Source organism: Pleurodeles waltl, chromosome 4_2, assembly GCF_031143425.1.
Source record: "Pleurodeles waltl isolate 20211129_DDA chromosome 4_2, aPleWal1.hap1.20221129, whole genome shotgun sequence".
In the NCBI taxonomy this organism is placed as follows: domain Eukaryota; kingdom Metazoa; phylum Chordata; class Amphibia; order Caudata; family Salamandridae; genus Pleurodeles; species Pleurodeles waltl.
In genome coordinates this window covers 27,409,971-27,432,684 of record NC_090443.1, presented here as the reverse complement: position 1 = coordinate 27,432,684, position 22,714 = coordinate 27,409,971, and the positions used below count along the sequence as shown (strand labels likewise).

The window sequence follows — 22,714 nt, the reverse complement described above, 5'->3', positions numbered from 1 at the left end:
GTAGTTAACAATTTCGTAAGAGGCTTATGGTCAGTCTGTATGATGCACTTTTGCCCCCAAATAAATTTCCGAAAATGTTCTAATGCCCACACACATGCCAAAGTTTCTCTTTCTCTATCACAGAGTATTTTTCCTCTGTGGGAGATAAAGAACGGGATGCAAATGAACAACATATTCTTTACCCATATTGTCAACCTGTGTTAATACACTTCCAAGACCCTTGCCACTTGCATCTGTGGTGATAATAGAACAGGCTTTCGGATCGTACCCATGTAACATTGGAGCATTTACAATTACATTCTTAATTTCTTGAAAAGCCTTCTGACAGCTTATTTGAATTTCACTTTGTTTTTTAGTAACATTCTCATTTGGTAGGTTTTACCTGAAAAGGTTTCTACAAATTTTGAATAAAACTCGGCTAATCCTAAAAAGGATCTCAAATCATCCTTAGACGTCAGAGATGGGGCATTCTTAATAGCTTCTACCAACATTTTCTTAGGTCTGATGCCATCCTGATCTATCTCATGTCCTAGATACTTCACATTTCTTTGTGCAAATCAACATTTGCTGCTCTCTGCAGTCAAAACTGTTTTTACATTCCTTAATTCCTTATCATGATGTTTCTTACTGCTTCCCATAACTAAAATATCGTCCTGAAAGAATGTGACATTGGGCAAATGCCCAAACAACTGCACCATCAACCTCTGAAAAATGGCAGCCGCCGACGCCAACCCAAAAGGCATACGTTTGAAATGGAAACAACCCCATGGTGTGCAGAACACAGTAAGATGTCTACTATGATTACCCAATTTAACCTGGTGGTAAGCGGACGACAAGTCCAAAGTGGAAAATTATTTAGCATCTCTCGTGGCAGACAACATCTCATCAATGCGAGGCAAAGGAAACTGGTCCACAATGATATTTTCATTTAACCCTTTCAAATCTACACACAAACGCACTTTGCCGTTGGCTTTACGTGCGACAACCAAAGGTGATACCCACTCAGAAGCTTCAACTGGTTCTATAATCTGCAAAGTCTGTAATCTGTCCAACTCTTTTTTTATCTCATCTCTGACAATGAACAGAATATTCCGTACCTTATGAATTTTCTGTTTGGCACCTTCTTTGAGTCTAATACGATGTGTAAAGCCTTTCAGTTGACCTACATGCTTATTGAAAACTCCAGGAAACTCTTTTCTAGTATCCTCTTCATCACACATTACTAAAACTTGCTCAACACTGTTAGGATCTAGTACAATATGTAGTTTCTTCTGATCTTTCCAGCCTAAGACCGATGGACCATCCTTAGCCACATATAATTTGCATACTGCTTGCCTTTGCTTAAATTTGAAAACCAGAGATCTAAAACCAATTATATTTATACCTTCCCCAGTGTAACTTTCCGGGGAAATATCTGGAGTTTCTAAATGCCCCCCAATACTCTGTACAAAATGCTTTTGCCAAATGCTTTCTGAAACAATAGTGTATTCGGAACCAGAATCTGCTGCCACTTGCAACATAACTCCTCCAAATGATACCCAACACAAAGGTTTGTTTACATTTTGTCCTGAAATGTTCAAAACAACAGTTTTATGACTTCCCAACTTATAATTCACTTCTTCCTCACAATCATCAGAACAATCATCCTCCACCTCCTTAATACAAGCCACTTTACTGTTCCCTTTTTTCTTTTGTTTCTTTCTGCAAACCCCAGCAAAATGGCCTACAATACCACATTCCAAACATTTAGCATTTTTAGCCGGACACCCATCAAATTTTGCAGAATGCTAGGCATTTCCGCTTCGGAAACATTAATTTCTGGAACAATCAGGCATGTTAGACTTTTGACCCTTTGCAACGGTGTAATATTTCTCTTTTGTAAAGTCATTATCCTGCTTATCCATGGATACTTTCTTGTGCTTCCGATCATTAACTTTGGCAACTATCTCTTCAGACTCCTTATCCTGTGCCAAAGTAATTTTTGCATATCTTTCAGATAACTAATTTGCCCTCAATCCACAACCTCTCTTGAATAGATTTGTTTTAAGTATACATTACAATTTGGTCCCACACCAGTTCATCGTGTAAACCAGCAAATCTACATGAGCAGCTAAATGTTTTAAAGCAGGAAAGTAGGTCTCTATGTCCTCATGTTTATCTTGCTTCCTCTGAAAAAATGCATGACGAGTAACCGCAATACAAACAGCAGGAGAAAAATGATTGTTCAAATCCAAAATAGCAATGTGAAATACATCTTCATCGCCTCTGTCGTTTTTTTAAAGTTGATTGTAAATATGAAGTCCTTCTGGACCTAAACAGTGCATTAAAATCCTTTTTTTTTCTTTCAGCAGAAAGTAAACTGTTGCAATCTTCTAAATTTGCGATGTAATTCAAAAAATATTCCTTCCCCTCCTTCCACTGTACAAGTGGTTCACCAGGGGACGCCAAAAATTCCTTGGGAGTGTTCAACTGCAAAGAAAGTGACACCCCTGTACTAGAAGAATCTCCACTTGAAGACATAGGCCCTCATTCTGACCTTGGCGGGCGGCGGAGGCCGCCCGCCAAAGTCCCGCCGTCAGCTTACCGTTCCGCGGTCGAAAGACCGCGGCGGTAATTCTGACTTTCCCGCTGGGCTGGCGGGCGGTCGCCTTCAGGCCGCCCGCCAGCCCAGCGGGAAAGAGGCTTCCACGATGAAGCCGGCTCGGAATCGAGCCGGCGGAGTGGAAGCTGTGCGACGGGTGCAGTTGCACCCGTCGCGTATTTCACTGTCTGCGCAGCAGACAGTGAAATACATTTAGGGGCCCTCTTACGGGGGCCCCTGCAATGCCCATGCCAGTGGCATGGGCACTGCAGGGGCCCCCAGGGGCCCCGCGACCCCCCCCTACCGCCATCCGGATCCCGGCGGTCGGACCGCCGGGATCTGGATGGCGGTAGGGGGGGGTCGGAATCCCCTCGGCGGCGCAGCAAGCTGCGCCGCCTTGGAGGATTCAATGGGGCGGCGGTACACTGGCGGGAGCCCGCCAGTGTTGCCGGTCCGACCGCGGCTTTACCGCCGCGGTCGGAATCCCCATTGGAGCACCGCCGGCCTGTCGGCGGTGCTCCCGCGGTCCTCCGCTCTGGCGGTCTTTGACCGCCAGGGTCAGAATGACCGCCATAGTGTACTGGAAATTATAGCTGTAACTAGCTGTAACTTTAGGTCATTAACTTACTTCTCAGCAAGCCATGTATCTCTGTGAAGCAAAAATATTCTTAGTGTGCTGGTCAAAAATAGAATACGTTTTTTAATTTTTTTTATAATGTAGCTAGAACTTAAAATAATGCCGTGTAATAATTTCACCCAGAAGCTTGAAACGCGCTGTCCTAAACAAAAATGAATTCAAGCCTCAGTAAGAGGAGAAGTGCATGGCCCAGCACATGAATGTTCCAATCAAAAATATCCAGCGCAAGAAGCAGCGCATTCACAGTGTATAAATGTTGTCCTGGCAACCCGTGACGCTCGTGAGCTAGCGCGTGAGTGTTCCATAAAAAAAAATCAAGCGCGAGAAGGAGCACGTTCACAAGGCCTAGTCGTTGTCCAGGCGACCTGTGACGAGGGGTAAGCGCAAGAACAAACGCATGAAAAGAAAAATGAAGCATTTGACAGCACTAGCACGCCCTCAAACAAAATACACAAACGGCAACTGTAAATGTGCGAAAAGCTAAATTACAGAAAATTACCTTGATAAAGTAGGAGACAAAATATCAGCAATCCGACAACAACTGCCTTCCAATCCAAACTCGAAGCTTGTTGCCTTACGAATGTCGCCTTAAAATGTCTTCCTCTTTCAAATTGTCAGTACGATTGATGCCGCTTAAAGTTCCCGCTCATCGCTATATGAAGTAAGAACACGGCTCTTCTTAAATTTAAGTAGTTTATTTCCAGTTGGTTGTATGAGACACAGATACATGTACTCGCCCAACTGACACAACTCCGACCTCTCACAAGCCCAACATTCCAATCTTCGAACTCCCCCGTCACAGCCTACCCATACATTCCACTTCCCTTGATGTCATACCATTCTACCCATTCTACCTAATACATCACTACAGTGGCCTTTATTATTCTGGTGTCATAGCTTATTGGGCTAATGCATCCACTGCAGGGATATGTTTGAGTCCATTGTTAGTGGTTTGAATGACAGTGCCCCCTCAACCTTTCATTGGTAAAATGAGTACCATTGAGTTAAGTAACCAGTTAGATCATAAGGATTTTAGGGGCCCCTGGACAAACATATTTTGGGGGCCCCTGTTAGGAACAACTTTGAAATTATGATCCAATTTGAGCTCCTGCATGCCCTTTTGGCCAGGTCACTGACAGTGCAGAGGCACATTGTTCCAAATTCTAAATGTGTTTCCAGCTAATATTCAGAAATTGTGATGTGTTTTCAGTATTGTAACACAGCAACAGTCCACTAATATTTTTGCAAGTAATATCTGTGACCCCTCCCATTCCTCCCACCTGAGATTCTATTGTGAACTAAAAGAAACGTTTTATGAATGTGGGATGAAACGTCAACACAGCACTTCTCTACAAAATGCCTGTAATAGATTTCCATAGATCACCCACATTGAAAATGAAGTAAAGGAAAATGATATTTAAAACAATTTGTTGAGGAGTTAGTCAAGGTAATTAAGGCAAGACTGTACAGAACAGAGCTGGTTCTGTCAGTGGCCCCCTTGAAGGCTGAGGCCCTGGGCCAGAGCCCACTCTGGCCATGCCGACAAACACCTCCGTAAATAACCACAAATCTGGAACATAGCACGGCCAGCTACCTCCTCCTGCAAGAATGGAGTCACAGGTGTGCATTTTTCTAAGTAACAAGGTCAAACATGAGGTACATCCCTCTAAACCACACACTAGTACCATCATTCTAAACCACAGGGTGTTTGTGTGCATGGGATCACTTTTGTGGGGGGGGGGGGGGGTCTGGGTCATTTCTGGCCTATCTGTCACTTTCAGGCACCCGTCAAGCATACAGAGTCCGTAAAAGCACATAACTGACATCTACGATTGGGACCCTTATATTGTCTACGTTGGTTAACATGCTATATTTAGCGGATCTAGCACTGTACGACAGAGATGTCCAGAGTTTCTCTGCGCTACTTTCAAAGAATCAATCTGACGTACTAGGAGAGGGACTGTGGTGAAGAAGCTCCCCTGGATAATATCAATCTTCAGACTACCCAAAAAGAGTTAAAGTGTAAGCCCCCCAGGCATCCTGCTTCAACATTTTCATTGGAAGAATAAAATAGGACATAACATATGACCATTATTATATAATAAGCAAAAAGTAATATCAGTTATGAAAAGTACTTTATAATATTTATAAGAATTTGATGTAAACAAACAAGTAAATGACAAAAACATTAATTCTGTAAAAATATTCCTTGACAAGTACAATTAAGGCACAGTGAATAAACATATGTTACCATTATATGAAGGGGAAAAAGAGAAAGGAAAGGAAAACGTATGGAAGCAAAGAGCCTTCTCAGACATCCTGAATCTGCAATACATGATCAGCTCCATGGATAAGGGGAAATACTGATTTGTTGCTTCCCCCGACATAACCTGTGCTTTTGCAGATCAGTACACAGAAACACTCAATATGATGGACGGCAAAGACAAAGAACAGAAGTCAGTGCATAGGAGGACCGAACCTGAGCCACCGATCCTTTTCAAGGGAGGAAGATGATTATGTTTTTGTAACCGTGTATGCAGCTAATTCTCATGTTTCTGATTTTTGAGCAGGGATTGAAGGGACTATGAGAGACATAATCAACCTTGATACTGGGAAATTATTTTATTGTACCTTTTAATAGAATTCTAGATAGGCAATATGAATTACGTTTTAGTGGCTTCAGGTGTCATAAAATTAAGATAACATTGTGCAATCAATAGTATCTTTGTAATAGCTGGAAAATGTGCTTCCTGATGATAGAGGATATACTTTCTTTTCGTGCCGATACAAAGTATACCCAAGAATAGATTAAGGAAGATTTCCGTGGTCCTGGAAGGACATGCATTAAAAGATATTGATTTTTTAAAATAAATTCTTAACATTATAAGTTGCTCTCTTAAAATTTTACGAAACATTGGATCCAGACTTGCCAAACACTCTGTATAAACTGCATCCACAAAGACTTGTGGTATCTATAATATATTCCTTCATAAGGGCCAAATATGAAAGGATAAATATATATTGAGATAGAAGTGGGTTCAGGCAAGAGGGGTGAGGCGTAATCATCAACTGTCTGAAAATAAGTGGTTGGAAAACCTGGAAAGAACCATTTCAATGTAAAATATTTCGCACACTGAATATTGGCACTTAATTGATCCTACTGGACTCTGGAGAAGTTGTATATGTTTGGATTATCCTGAGTGATCAGTGTTTGAAGTGTCATGAATGCAAAGGTGATAGGACACATGATTTTTAAATGTGAACACATGTGTGTTTTATGACAGGAAGTCTAGACCTATATTAAAAAAGTAACTCAAATTGATTCAAACTTGAGCTGTGGTGGGGTGTCTTTGGGTCAGGGAACCATGAGTTACCTGACAGACCTCAATTCTGATGATGTAACTCTTACTGATCTTTTCTCTTGATGGTTTGAAAGTTAGCTTAAACATTTGAAAATCTTCACATAAAAAAATTCACCCATGTGGGGGCGCGCCCATGCTTTGCTAGAATCTCAGATAATATTGTCTTTGAACAAGGTAACATTGTGTCAAGCAAAAGAGCCTTATGGAACAAGTTGGGCTCCTATTTACAAAACATTGAACCTTGTTAAATGTATTTGTGCCAGATTTTTTCTTTGCCTCCATATGGAACAGACCTTCAAGTCTATCCTTGGATAGGATCTCACACCCCCCTGTAAGGCTGTTAGAAATTATTTCTCTTCCATTGTGGAGAAGTTTCATGGTGTCTAATTTGCAGGAGCTTGAGCACTTAGCTCTTGTCAATGTTCTTTCTGATTTAGTGTTTTCGATTTGTTTATATAATGTATTTATGTGTTGTTATCATCTCAGTTGCTCACTTTTCACTATATTTACTTTATTCTGCGTTTGTTATTTTGTATTTTATATCTGTTCAAGCTTTTGGGACTTCCTGTTAGTCATTTAACGTTATTGTTTTTATTATAGCATTGGATAGGTCTTTGTCTGTTATGTTGATGTTGTACAATTTAAGTACTCAAATATAATCAGCATATCACAAGCTATATATAATCCTTTATGTTCAAGTGTCTTCTATATCATGTGACACAGGATATTGCATTTTATGACATGAACATTGCATTTTAAAACTAAAATCCAATAAAACATTTTAAAATGCAAATACAGATAAAACTATGCTAAGGTAGGTTTCGTAATATTCTGGTCACCTTTCCCAGTAGACTTGATTGTTGAGCAACTTTGCATCCCCATCTTCCTCGTCGTCTTGATGTGGCAGCTCTTCCATCGAGGCTTGCTGTATTGGGCAGACCCAGATTCCACTGTACTGCACCCAGATTCCACTGTACTGTCTGCGGCACCGGCACAGAGTACCTTTGAGTGGTGTAACAATAAACATCTGTTAACTATCAGTTGTGCTAAGAGACCTCCTCAGGAGTGAATGAGCGCTCATCATATATGCCTTTTATGTTTTGGTGTTTTAGCATTTCTTTTAATATAGGGCTAACTTTGACTTTTTTATTTAGGCTCAGGTTGATTAAAGGCCTGATTTAGAGGTTGGCTGATGGGTTTACTCTGTCAAGTGCCTGAGGATATAATGCACTTGTAACAAGCCAGAAAGGATATCTTTCACGTTGTGACAGAGTAACCTATCCGCCAAAACTTAATTCAGGCCCTTACTAATTGGCCTAGAATCACAAGATATTGAGTATAACGTGTTACGTTGTGTTATTGTTATGTTACAGCATTTTATGGCATGTTATGTTCTGTTATGGCATGTTAAGTTATAGCATGTCATGCTATGGTATGACACAATCTCCCTATCTTGCAGGCCGCTAGCATTGGGCAGGTCCTCCTTGCTCAGTTGCTTGAAGATGCCTTACCCTGGATCCCTGCTCTTCTGGAGGCGGAGCGACGAGCCTCTGACTTGGAAATGGTGCAGCGAAAAGCAGTGGTTGCCGGCATCAGCAAAGAGGTGACATGAGATTGAAAAAAATAATGGCTGAGAGAGGATGTTGAGCAGGGAGTGGATTAGAAGAGAGGGCACCCAGAGCTGGGCTTGGAGACATCCACATAGGTCACACACCAGTTATTATTGTATTGTATTATTAGACAGGTTATACACTTGTTATGGAAAGGATATAGGCAGGTCCTTTATAGGTGACAGGCGGCCAGGGACAGGTCTTAGGCGGTTCACAGGAAGTTAACAGAAAGGTCTCAGATGGACTGTAAGGGTCACTGATGGGTCATACCCAGGTGACATAAGCAGCATTTGGTGCCAAAGACGACTGATGCATCCTCTCCAAGGATCTGTGTTTGACCCCATAGTTGAACCCTAGCAGGATCCACTCAGCCTTCTTTCATCCTTCTGAGGTTGACAAAATAAGTAATATTATTGAGGTGGATGACAATAAGCAACCATTATTTGTCAGTAGCACCAACCAGAGTGAACCCGCACTTCGCAGTTAGGTTGTCTTAGTGGACAGGAACAGGTCACAGGCTGGTCATGACAAGTTGCAGATGAGTTATGTACAGGCTGTATACAACGAGCAGAGCTAATAACAGTGTAACAGGTGCAGTGGAGTCGGGGCCTAGGGGTCGTAAGGACCCACTCCACTTAAATATTTGCTGTTTTTACTACCAACCGTGGAGCCCATTATCTTTATCTGCACAAGGGCCCACTGCATCCATTTGTACATTTTACAAAAATATTAACAGCAGATTTAAAAAAATTGACGAGTGCTTTGGGTGTAGGTACTAGTCCCTGGTAGGTCAAATAGTCTATACAGGGAGTGCAGAATTATTAGGCAAGTTGTATTTTTGAGGATTAATTTTATTATTGAACAACAACCATGTTCTCAATGAACCCAAAAAACTCATTAATATCAAAGCTGAATATTTTTGGAAGTAGTTTTTAGTTTGTTTTTAGTTTTAGCTATGTTAGGGGGATATCTGCGTGTGCAGGTGACTATTACTGTGCATAATTATTAGGCAACTTAACAAAAAAAAATATATACCCATTTCAATTATTTATTATTACCAGTGAAACCAATATAACATCTCAACATTCACAAATATACATTTCTGACATTCAAAAACAAATCAGTGACCAATATAGCCACCTTTCTTTGCAAGGACACTCAAAAGCCTGCCATCCATGGATTCTGTCAGTGTTTTGATCTGTTCACCATCAACATTGCGTGCAGCAGCAACCACAGCCTCCCAGACACTGTTCAGAGAGGTATACTGTTTTCCCTCCTTGTAAATCTCACATTTAATGATGGACCACAGGTTCTCAATGGGGTTCAGATCAGGTGAACAAGGAGGCCATGTCATTAGATTTCCTTCTTTTATACCCTTTCTTGCCAGCCACGCTGTGGAGTACTTGGACGTGTGTGATGGAGCATTGTCCTGCATGAAAATCATGTTTTTCTTGAAGGATGCAGACTTCTTCCTGTACCACTGCTTGAAGAAGGTGTCTTCCAGGAACTGGCAGTAGGACTGGGAGTTGAGCTTGACTCCATCCTCAACCCGAAAAGGCCCCACAAGCTCATCTTTGATGATACCAGCCCAAACCAGTACTCCACCTCCACCTTGCTGGCGTCTGAGTCGGACTGGAGCTCTCTGCCCTTTACCAATCCAGCCACGGGCCCATCCATCTGGCCCATCAAGACTCACTCTCATTTCATCAGTCCATAAAACCTTAGAAAAATCAGTCTTGAGATATTTATTGGCCCAGTCTTGACGTTTCAGCTTGTGTGTCTTGTTCAGTGGTGGTCGTCTTTCAGCCTTTCTTACCTTGGCCATGTCTCTAAGTATTGCACACCTTGTGCTTTTGGGCACTCCAGTGATGTTGCAGCTCTGAAATATGGCCAAACTGGTGGCAAGTGGCATCGTGGCAGCTGCACGCTTGACTTTTCTCAGTTCATGGGCAGTTATTTTGCGCCTTGGTTTTTCCACACGCTTCTTGCGACCCTGTTGACTATTTTGAATGAAACGCTTGATTGTTCGATGATCACGCTTCAGAAGCTTTGCAATTTTAAGAGTGCTGCATCCCTCTGCAAGATATCTCACTATTTTTGACTTTTCGGAGCCTGTCAAGTCCTTCTTTTGACCCATTTTGCCAAAGGAAAGGAAGTTGCCTAATAATTATGCACACCTGATATAGGGTGTTGATGTCATTAGACCACACCCCTTCTCATTACAGAGATGCATATCACCTAATATGCTTAATTGGTAGTGGGCTTTCGAGCCTATACAGCTTGGAGTAAGACAACATGCATAAAGAGGATGATGTGGTCAAAATACTCATTTGCCTAATAATTCTGCACTCCCTGTATATGGGAAGTTAATTAGCATGTAATCTGACAAAGTGTTCTGAAAAAGGCTGTAATAACAAGCTGTTAATACCTGTAGATTTTCTAGGTGAGGGGAAATATAGGCTGGAAGCAAAGCCAAGAGGCTGACGTTTTGTCGGTTGTGTTCCTAGATAGAACGTTAAATTTAACATGGTCATTTCTGTGCCGGTCTCTTTAGGCCTCGCCTGAGAAAGCACAAGTCCTGTTGCTTGGAGACATTTTGTTAAATAAAACCAGCTCGAAACTCGACCATTGCTTACCATTTGATCACCTCATTGTTACTCTTATATGCTGGATCCTGATTGGTTAATGCATGGAGGTTCCACTTTCTCTTCTTTCATTTCTCTCTTCCGTAGAGCATGGACTAAGTTCTGATTGCTTCTGTTTGATTAGGGTCCTTCTGCTGCTTGTGCTAGGATTGAAGTACTTTTCTTTTCCTTTCTTCTTCTCTTTCATCCTTGTTGTTTCTTGTTCCCTGTCCTCTCTCCCTCATCACTAAGTATACCATGACCCTAACACCACCAATTTACCCTCTCCTACAACCACCCTACCAGTATTCTATTCCTACCGCTCTACTACTTCCACACCACACTACCACCATGCCGCCACCACCCTTCCACAACCACCACCATCTTACCACCACCATTCTACCACCACGACCCTACCACCACCCTAACCACCACCACTAACCCCACCCTACTACCACCCCAACAACCTGTACCATCACCACTACCACCATACCACCACTACCCTCACCACATCACCACTACCCACACCACCATCACCCTAACTACCAACACCCTACCCATCACCACCCTACCACAACCATCCTACTAATCACCACCACCATCCTAATTCAAACCATCACCACCCCAACCACTACCAACATCACCACCCAACTCTTACCATCACCACCCTACCTGCAACCACCCTAACCACCACCCTATCCACCACCACCCTAACCACTACCCTCACCATCACCATCACCATCACCACCACTCCAAGCAACAGCATACCACTACCCTGCCCACCACCCCAACCATCACCACCCTAACCACAACCATCACCATAACTGCCACTTCCACCGCCTACCCTAAACACAGCCAACCTACCATGATCTCCACTATCACCCTACCCTAAACACCACTACTCTAACCACCACCAGCGTACTCTAACCAACACAAGCACTGTAAGCAGCATTCCCACCCCAACCGTCACTACCTTCACCACCATCACCACCACCATACAGCAACTGCCACTACCCTACAACTGCCATCCTACCAGTACCACCCAAACCACCCTAACTACTACCGCCACCCTCACCACCATCATCATAGTTTAAGCCTAAAAGATGAATTATCTTTGCAGATACTGGCATGGGGATTACTCAAATTCCCTAGCTGCAAAGAATGCAGGACTGCTTTTACAAAGGATCAAAACATTGGACATTGAGGCACCCGGCCACACAGTGAAGTGCTTTTAGTCACATACTTTATTTCTTCGATATAGAATAAAAATAAAATATGTTCACACATATTACAAAAACAATAGCAGAGGATACAAAAGTTCTGAGTGCCATGGTTGTAGGTACTAGTCCTTGGTAGTTCAAATAATCCATTTGTGGGTAGTTAATCAGAAGTAAATCTGACAAAGTGTTCTGAATTGTGAATCTTATAAAAGGCTGTAATAAGCAGGTGATGCCTGTTGATTTGGGGAGAATTATAGACTGCAAACAAATCCAAGAGGTGGCCTTCTGTCGGTTGTGTCCCTAAATTGATATTTAAATTCCATATAGTTCTTTCTGTGCAAGTCTATTTTAGTCTCACCTGAGAGAGTTCATGCACTGTATCTTACAAGACTTTTTGTGAGTTAAAACTGCTTGGAAACTGCCCATTGCTTGCTATTCATGGCTTTATTGTCACTCTTGTTTGGTGGATCCTAATTAGTCAGCACATGCAGGAATCACTTTCTCTTCATTCGGTTCTTCCTTTTATGGAGCATGGACTGTGAGAAAGTAGCCTCTTTCTAGCCTTGTTACCCCCACTTTTGGCCTGTTTGTGAGTGTATGTCAGGATGTTTGTCACTGTTTTCACTGTCTCACTGGGATCCTGATGGCTAGGCCCCAGTGCTCATAGTGAAAACACTATGTTTTCAGTATGTTTGTTATGTGTCACTGGGACCCTGCTAGTCAGGACCCCAGTGCTCATAAGGTTGTGGCCTATATGTATGTGTCACTGGGACCCTGTCACACAGGGCCCCAGTGCTCATAGGTGTGCATGTATGTGTTCCCTGTGTGGTGCCTAACTGTCTCACTGAGGCTCTGCTAACCAGAACCTCAGTGGTTATGCTCTCTCATTACTTTTAAATTGTCACTAACAGGCTAGTGACCAATTTTACCAATTCACATTGGCTTACTGGAACACCCTTATAATTCCCTAGTATATGGTACTGAGGTACCCAGGGTATTGGGGTTCCAGGAGATCCCTATGGGCTGCAGCATTTCTTTTGCCACCCATAGGGAGCTCTGACAATTCTTACACAGGCCTGCCACTGCAGCCTGAGTGAAATTATGTTCACGTTATTTCACAGCCATTTTACACTGCACTTAAGTAACTTATAAGTCACCTATATGTCTAACCTTTACCTGGTAAAGGTTAGGTGCAAAGTTACTTAGTGTGAGGGCACCCTGGCACTAGCCAAGGTGCCCCCACATTGTTCAGAGCCAATTCCCTGAACTTTGTGAGTGCGGGGACACCATTACACGCGTGCACTACATATAGGTCACTACCTATATGTAGCTTCACAATGGTAACTCCGAATATGGCCATGTAACATGTCTATGATCATGGAATTGCCCCCTCTATGCCATCCTGGCATAGTTGGCACAATCCCATGATCCCAGTGGTCTGTAGCACAGACCCTGGTACTGCCAAACTGCCCTTCCTGGGGTTTCACTGCAGCTGCTGCTGCTGCCAACCCCTCAGACAGGCAGCTGCCCTCCTGGGGTCCAGCCAGGCCTGGCCCAGGATGGCAGAACAAAGAACTTCCTCTGAGAGAGGGTGTGACACCCTCTCCCTTTGGAAAATGGTGTGAAGGCAGGGGAGGAGTAGCCTCCCCCAGCCTCTGGAAATGCTTTGTTGGGCACAGAGGTGCCCAATTCTGCATAAGCCAGTCTACACCGGTTCAGGGACCCCTTAGCCCCTGCTCTGGCGCGAAACTGGACAAAGGAAAGGGGAGTGACCACTCCCCTGACCTGCACCTCCCCTGGGAGGTGTCCAGAGCTCCTCCAGTGTGCTCCAGACCTCTGCCATTTTGGAAACAGAGGTGCTGCTGGCACACTGGACTGCTCTGAGTGGCCAGTGCCACCAGGTGACGTCAGAGACTCCTGCTGATAGGCTCCTTCAGGTGTTAGTAGCCTATCCTCTCTCCTAGGTAGCCAAACCCTCTTTTCTGGCTATTTAGGGTCTCTGTCTCTGGGGAAACTTCAGATAACGAATGCAAGAGCTCATCCGAGTTCCTCTGCATCTCCCTCTTCACCTTCTGATAAGGAAACGACCGCTGACCGCGCTGGAAGCCTGCAAACCTGCAACATAGTAGCAAAGACGACTACTGCAACTCTGTAACGCTGATCCTGCCGCCTTCTCGACTGTTTTCCTGCTTGTGCATGCTGTGGGGGTAGCCTGCCTCCTCTCTGCACCAGAAGCTCCGAAGAAATCTCCCGTGGGTCGACGGAATCTTCCCCCTGCAACCGCAGGCACCAAAAAGCTGCATTACCGGTCCCTTGGGTCTCCTCTCAGCACGACGAGCGAGGTCCCTCGAATCCAGCAACTCTGTCCAAGTGACCCCCACAGTCCAGTGACTCTTCAGCCCAAGTTTGGTGGAGGTAAGTCCTTGCCTCACCTCGCTGGGCTGCATTGCTGGGAACCGCGACTTTGCAGCTACTCCGGCCCCTGTGCACTTCCGGCGGAAATCCTTTGGGCACAGCCAAGCCTGGGTCCACGGCACTCTAACCTGCATTGCACGACTTTCTAAGTTGGTCTCCGGCAACGTGGGACTCCTTTGTGCAACTTCGGCGAGCACCGTTTCACGCATCCTCGTAGTGCCTGTTTCTGGCATTTCTCCGGGTGCTACCTGCTTCAGTGAGGGCTCTTTATCTTGCTCGACGTCCCCTCTCTCTTCAGGTCCAATTTGCGACCTCCTGGTCCCTCCTGGGCCCCAGCAGCGTCCAAAAACGCCAAACGCACGATTTGCGACTAGCAAGGCTTGTTGGCGTCCTTCCGGCGGGAAAACACTTCTGCATGACTCTCCAAGGCGAGAGGGATCCGTCCACCAAAGAGGAAGTTTCTAGCCCTTTTCGTTCCTGCAGAAACCTCAGCTTCTTCTGTCCAGTAGAAGCTTCTTTGCACCCGCAGCTGGCATTTCCTGGGCATCTGCCCATCTCCGACTTGCTTGTGACTTTTGGACTTGGTCCCCTTGTTCCACAGGTACCCTAGATTGGAAATCCACAGTTGTTGCATTGCTGGTTTGTGTCTTTCCTGCATTATTCCTCTAACACGACTACTTTGTCCTTAGGGGAACTTTAGTGCACTTTGCACTCACTTTTCAGGGTCTTGGGGAGGGTTATTTTTCTAACTCTCACTATTTTCTAATAGTCCCAGCGACCCTCTACAAGGTCACATAGGTTTGGGGTCCATTCGTGGTTCGCATTCCACTTTTGGAGTATATGGTTTGTGTTGCCCCTATCCCTATGTTTCCCCATTGCATCCTATTGTAACTATACATTGTTTGCACTGTTTTCTAAGACTATACTGCATATTTTTGCTATTGTGTATATATATCTTGTGTATATTTCCTATCCTCTCACTGAGGGTACACTCTAAGATACTTTGGCATATTGTCATAAAAATAAAGTACCTTTATTTTTAGTATAACTGTGTATTGTGTTTTCTTATGATATTGTGCATATGACACTAAGTGGTACTGTAGTAGCTTCACACGTCTCCTAGTTCAGCCTAAGCTGCTCTGCTAAGCTACCATTATCTATCAGCCTAAGCTGCTAGACACCCTATACACTAATAAGGGATAACTGGGTCTGGTGCAAGGTGCAAGTACCCCTTGGTACTCACTACAAGCCAGTCCAGCCTCCTACATTGGTTGTGCAGTGGTGGGATAAGTGCTTGAGACTACTTACCACTCTTGTCATTGTACTTTTCATAAGAGAAAAATATACAAAACAAGGTCAGTGTATATACACATAGCCAAAAAGTTTTGCATTTCCTCTTTTCACTCTTTTCTAAGTGCTGAAAAGTACTTCTAAACTTTCAAAAAGTTCTTAAAAGTTTAAAAAGTTTTTTTTTCTGTCTTTCCAAAAAGTTCTGAAAACTTTTTTCTCTTTTTCTATCACTTTAACTCTCTCTAAAAATGTCTGGCACAGGCCAAAATGTTGATCTGTCCAAACTTGCATATGACAACCTTAGCTGGAAAAGAGCAAGGAGTCTCTGTATAGAGAGAGGTTTGAGTGTAGGGAAGAATCCTTCCTTGGAACTGTTACTTAACATGCTTAGAGAACAGGATAAGGCCATAGGTGCCTCATCTGTTGAAAAAGTACCTAATAGTTCTCAATCTGATTCAGGGACTCCCCCAGGAAAAGATTCAGGAAAGGAACTTCCTAGCCTGCCCATTACTAGACAATCTAGCATAGATGGTAATGATGATGAGCCACACCATATAAATAGTGTTGTCTCACATCATAGCAAAAGCATTTATTCTCACCATACTGGTAGTAATGTTTCTGTAAACCAAGCTGTTAGGGTGGCTTCTGTAAGGGACAGGTCTCCTTCTGTTCATTCCCATCATAGCTCTGTTTCTAGAAATGTCCCTCCCACCAACCCTGATGACAGAATGTTAGAGAGGGAACTCAATAAGTTGAGGGTGGAACAAACCAGACTGAAGCTTAAAAAGCAACAGCTGGATTTGGATAGACAGTCTTTTGAATTAGAGAAGGAAAGACAGAAGTTGGGTTTAGATACCCATGGTGGCAGCAGCAGTATTCCCCATAGTCATCCTGCTAAAGAGCATGATTCCAGGAATCTGCACAAGATAGTTCCCCCTTATAAGGAGGGGGATGACATTAACAAGTGGTTTGCTGCACTTGAGAGGGCCTGTGTTGTACAGGATGTCCCTCAAAGGCAGTGGGCTGCTATCCTATGGCTATCATTTAGTGGAAAAGGTAGGGATAGGCTCCTTACTGTGAAAGAAAATGATGCTAATAATTTTACAGTTCTTAAGAATGCACTCCTGGATGGTTATGGCTTAACCACTGAACAATACAGGATAAAGTTCAGAGAGACCAAAAAGGAGTCTTCACAAGACTGGGTTGATTTCATTGACCATTCAGTGAAGGCCTTGGAGGGGTGGTTACATGGCAGTAAAGTTACTGATTATGAAAGCCTGTATAACACAATCCTGAGAGAGCATATACTTAATAATTGTGTGTCTGATTTGTTGCACCAGTACCTGGTAGACTCTGATCTGACCTCTCCCCAAGAATTGGGAAAGAAGGCAGACAAATGGGTCAGAACAAGGGTGAACAGAAAAGTTCATACAGGGGGTGACAAAGATGGCAATAAGAAGAAAGATGGTGAAAAATCTCAAGATAAGCATGGGGATAAGGGTAAAAACCAAAGATCCCACTTCAAATCTTAAACACTCTTCAGAGGGTGGGGATAAAACAAATTCTTCCTCTTCTTCCCAACCTGCACACATTAAAAAGCCTTGGTGCTTTGTGTGTAAAAACAGAGGCCATAGGCCAGGGGATAAGTCCTGTCCAGGTAAACCCCCTGAGCCTACCACCACTAATACATCAAGCTCTAGTGCCCCTAGCAGTAGTGGTACTAGTGGTGGGACTGCTGGCAACAGTCAAGCAAAGGGTGTAGTTGGGTTCACTTTTGGGTCCATAGTAGAAACTGGGGTAGTCAGTCCCAAGACAGTTTCTGTCACACCTAGTGGCATTGGCCTTGCCACACTGGCTGCTTGTCCCCTTACAATGGATAAGTACAAGCAGACAGTTTCAATAAATGGTGTTGAGGCCTTGGCCTACAGGGACACAGGTGCCAGTTTCACTTTGGTGACTGAAAACCTAGTGCACCCTGATCAACACATCATTGGACAACAGTATAAGATTATTGATGTCCATAACTCCACTAAGTTTCTTCCCTTAGCTATAATTCAGTTTAGTTGGGGTGGAGTTACTGGCCCTAAGCAGGTGGTGGTATCACCTAGCTTACCTGTAGACTGTCTCTTAGGTAATGACCTAGAGGCCTCAGGTTGGGCTGATGTAGAGTTTTATGCCCATGCAGCCATGCTGGGCATCCCTGAGGAATTGTTCCCTCTCATTTCTACTGAAATGAAAAAGCAAAGGAGAGAAGGCCTGAAAACTCAGGAACCCTCTCCATCAACAGGTAAAAAGGGTATCACAGTATCCCCTAACCACCCTACCATTCAGGATACCATTCCTGTGGTGGGAGAAACCTCTCCTGGGGTGGCACCTGTTCCAAGGGAATCATCAGTTGGCAAAACTGTACTCCCTGAGGTGGAAGTACCTCTCTGTGGGATAACTAACATTGGTGAGAAAAAGAGCACCATTTTAGTTAACATGGAGCATCCCTCCAACCCTCCCAGAGAAACTTTAGCGCAGAAACTCTGCACTGCCTCACAACACTTAGGACAGCATCCCTGCCCTAGTGTGGAGCTGATAGGACAGCATCCCTGCCCTGCTCCAACCCAAGAGAAACAGCATCCCTGTTCTCTCTTCCAGCCATATGGACAAAGTTTTTGCCCAGCTATGGCTTTTCTGAGACAGCATCCCTGTCTGGCATTTCCATCACTACAAATAGGTTCAGTGGACAATTCCCACTGCTCTAAACTAAAACTTACTGATAGAAACTCTGAAAATACATCTTCACATTGTTGCTTAGCTAAAAAACTTCAAACAGGGTGGTTTACATCCCCACAGGGAAGTAACCATATAGTGGATGATAAAGGGAGTAACCAGTCTATTGCAGAGCTACTCTCTACTTATCACCACTTAGACAATAAAGTCTCAACTGGCCAAGGTTAGCCTTATTGTCCTTCGTTTGGGGGGGGGTTGTGTGAGAAAGTAGCCTCTTTCTAGCCTTGTTACCCCCACTTTTGGCCTGTTTGTGAGTGTATGTCAGGATGTTTGTCACTGTTTTCACTGTCTCACTGGGATCCTGATGGCTAGGCCCCAGTGCTCATAGTGAAAACACTATGTTTTCAGTATGTTTGTTATGTGTCACTGGGACCCTGCTAGTCAGGACCCCAGTGCTCATAAGGTTGTGGCCTATATGTATGTGTCACTGGGACCCTGTCACACAGGGCCCCAGTGCTCATAGGTGTGCATGTATGTGTTCCCTGTGTGGTGCCTAACTGTCTCACTGAGGCTCTGCTAACCAGAACCTCAGTGGTTATGCTCTCTCATTACTTTTAAATTGTCACTAACAGGCTAGTGACCAATTTTACCAATTCACATTGGCTTACTGGAACACCCTTATAATTCCCTAGTATATGGTACTGAGGTACCCAGGGTATTGGGGTTCCAGGAGATCCCTATGGGCTGCAGCATTTCTTTTGCCACCCATAGGGAGCTCTGACAATTCTTACACAGGCCTGCCACTGCAGCCTGAGTGAAATAACGTCCACGTTATTTCACAGCCATTTTACACTGCACTTAAGTAACTTATAAGTCACCTATATGTCTAACCTTTACCTGGTAAAGGTTAGGTGCAAAGTTACTTAGTGTGAGGGCACCCTGGCACTAGCCAAGGTGCCCCCACATTGTTCAGAGCCAATTCCCTGAACTTTGTGAGTGCGGGGACACCATTACACGCGTGCACTACATATAGGTCACTACCTATATGTAGCTTCACAATGGTAACTCCGAATATGGCCATGTAACATGTCTATGGTCATGGAATTGCCCCCTCTATGCCATCCTGGCATAGTTGGCACAATCCCATGATCCCAGTGGTCTGTAGCACAGACCCTGGTACTGCCAAACTGCCCTTCCTGGGGTTTCACTGCAGCTGCTGCTGCTGCCAACCCCTCAGACAGGCAGCTGCCCTCCTGGGGTCCAGCCAGGCCTGGCCCAGGATGGCAGAACAAAGAACTTCCTCTGAGAGAGGGTGTGACACCCTCTCCCTTTGGAAAATGGTGTGAAGGCAGGGGAGGAGTAGCCTCCCCCAGCCTCTGGAAATGCTTTGTTGGGCACAGAGGTGCCCAATTCTGCATAAGCTAGTCTACACCGGTTCAGGGACCCCTTAGCCCCTGCTCTGGCGCGAAACTGGACAAAGGAAAGGGGAGTGACCACTCCCCTGACCTGCACCTCCCCTGGGAGGTGTCCAGAGCTCCTCCAGTGTGCTCCAGACCTCTGCCATTTTGGAAACAGAGGTGCTGCTGGCACACTGGACTGCTCTGAGTGGCCAGTGCCACCAGGTGACGTCAGAGACTCCTGCTGATAGGCTCCTTCAGGTGTTAGTAGCCTATCCTCTCTCCTAGGTAGCCAAACCCTCTTTTCTGGCTATTTAGGGTCTCTGTCTCTGGGGAAACTTCAGATAACGAATGCAAGAGCTCATCCGAGTTCCTCTGCATCTCCCTCTTCACCTTCTGATAAGGAAACGACCGCTGACCGCGCTGGAAGCCTGCAAACCTGCAACATAGTAGCAAAGACGACTACTGCAACTCTGTAACGCTGATCCTGCCGCCTTCTCGACTGTTTTCCTGCTTGTGCATGCTGTGGGGGTAGCCTGCCTCCTCTCTGCACCAGAAGCTCCGAAGAAATCTCCCGTGGGTCGACGGAATCTTCCCCCTGCAACCGCAGGCACCAAAAAGCTGCATTACCGGTCCCTTGGGTCTCCTCTCAGCACGACGAGCGAGGTCCCTCGAATCCAGCGACTCTGTCCAAGTGACCCCCACAGTCCAGTGACTCTTCAGCCCAAGTTTGGTGGAGGTAAGTCCTTGCCTCACCTCGCTGGGCTGCATTGCTGGGAACCGCGACTTTGCAGCTACTCCGGCCCCTGTGCACTTCCGGCGGAAATCCTTTGTGCACAGCCAAGCCTGGGTCCACGGCACTCTAACCTGCATTGCACGACTTTCTAAGTTGGTCTCCGGCGACGTGGGACTCCTTTGTGCAACTTCGGCGAGCACCGTTTCATGCATCCTCGTAGTGCCTGTTTCTGGCACTTCTCCGGGTGCTACCTGCTTCTTTGAGGGCTCTTTGTCTTGCTCGACGTCCCCTCTCTCTTCAGGTCCAATTTGCGACCTCCTGGTCCCTCCTGGGCCCCAGCAGCGTCCAAAAACGCCAAATGCAGGATTTGCAACTAGCAAGGCTTGTTGGCGTTCTTCCGGCGGGAAAACACTTCTGCACGACTCTCCAAGGCGAGAGGGATCCGTCCATCAAAGGGGAAGTCTCTAGCCCTTTTCGTTCCTGCAGAAACCTCAGCTTCTTCTGTCCAGTAGAAGCTTCTTTGCACCCGCAGCTGGCATTTCCTGGGCATCTGCCCATCTCCGACTTGCTTGTGACTTTTGGACTTGGTCCCCTTGTTCCACAGGTACCCTAGATTGGAAATCCACAGTTGTTGCATTGCTGGTTTGTGTCTTTCCTGCATTATTCCTCTAACACGACTACTTTGTCCTTAGGGGAACTTTAGTGCACTTTGCACTCACTTTTCAGGGTCTTGGGGAGGGTTATTTTTCTAACTCTCACTATTTTCTAATAGTCCCAGCGACCCTCTACAAGGTCACATAGGTTTGGGGTCCATTCGTGGTTCGCATTCCACTTTTGGAGTATATGGTTTGTGTTGCCCCTATCCCTATGTTTCCCCATTGCATCCTATTGTAACTATACATTGTTTGCACTGTTTTCTAAGACTATACTGCATATTTTTGCTATTGTGTATATATATCTTGTGTATATTTCCTATCCTCTCACTGAGGGTACACTCTAAGATACTTTGGCATATTGTCATAAAAATAAAGTACCTTTATTTTTAGTATAACTGTGTATTGTGTTTTCTTATGATATTGTGCATATGACACTAAGTGGTACTGTAGTAGCTTCACACGTCTCCTAGTTCAGCCTAAGCTGCTCTGCTAAGCTACCATTATCTATCAGCCTAAGCTGCTAGACACCCTATACACTAATAAGGGATAACTGGGCCTGGTGCAAGGTGCAAGTACCCCTTGGTACTCACTACAAGCCAGTCCAGCCTCCTACATGGACCAAGAACTAATTGCTTCTTTTTGGTAAGTGTCCTTTCCCTGCTTGCGCTGGGATTGAGGTACTTTTTTCCCTTTGTTCTTCCCCGTCGTCTTTGTTATTGCTTGTTACCACGTCCTCTCTCCCACATAACTATGTGTACCATCATCCCACTACCCTACCACCACCCTATCATCACACCCTCCCACCATCACCCTATTGCCAACACCCTACCACCACCACCACCACTTCACCACCCTAAGCATCACCACCACCCTAAACACTACCATCTTAAACACCACCACCCCAACCACCATCACCCTAAACTCCGCCACTCTGACCACAATCACCCTGCCCTAACCACCACCACCCTAATAACCACCACAACCAAATCCTAGCCACCACCACTCTAACAACGATCAGCACTTTCACAGCCTTCATGCTAACTACCACCACTCCAACCACCCAAACCACCATGCTAACTGCCATCACCCAAACCACCACCTAAAGCAACCACCACTATAACCACCAACACACTTCCCTCACCACTGCTAGCACTTCATCACCCTACCGCCACCCTAATTACCACCCTAACTACCATCACTCTAATCACCACCACCCTATCCAGCCTACCACCATCACCCTACCTACCACCACCTCCTTGCTACCACCCTAACTCTTCCATCCTTACCCCACCCTAGTCATCCCATGCTAACTACCACCACTCCGTAAACACCACCATGAACCTAACCTCCACCCACACCACAACTGCCCTACCACCACTGTCACCCTACTACTACCACCTTAACCACCACCACCTTAACCACCACCACCTTACCCACCACCACCCTCAATATCACCACCACCCTTACC

The 22,714-nt window shown here is 45.0% G+C and overlaps 1 protein-coding gene across 1 annotated transcript in view; it reads left to right on the top strand.

The window, feature by feature from the left end:
- LOC138292090 (uncharacterized) overlaps positions 1-22,714 on the top strand; it is a 148,691-nt gene that overhangs the window by 63,892 nt on the left and 62,085 nt on the right. Inside the window, exon 11 of the mRNA XM_069230466.1 lies at positions 8,040-8,183. Within this exon, the coding sequence (XP_069086567.1) occupies positions 8,040-8,183 (144 nt within the window). The remainder of the gene's footprint in view (positions 1-8,039; positions 8,184-22,714) is intronic.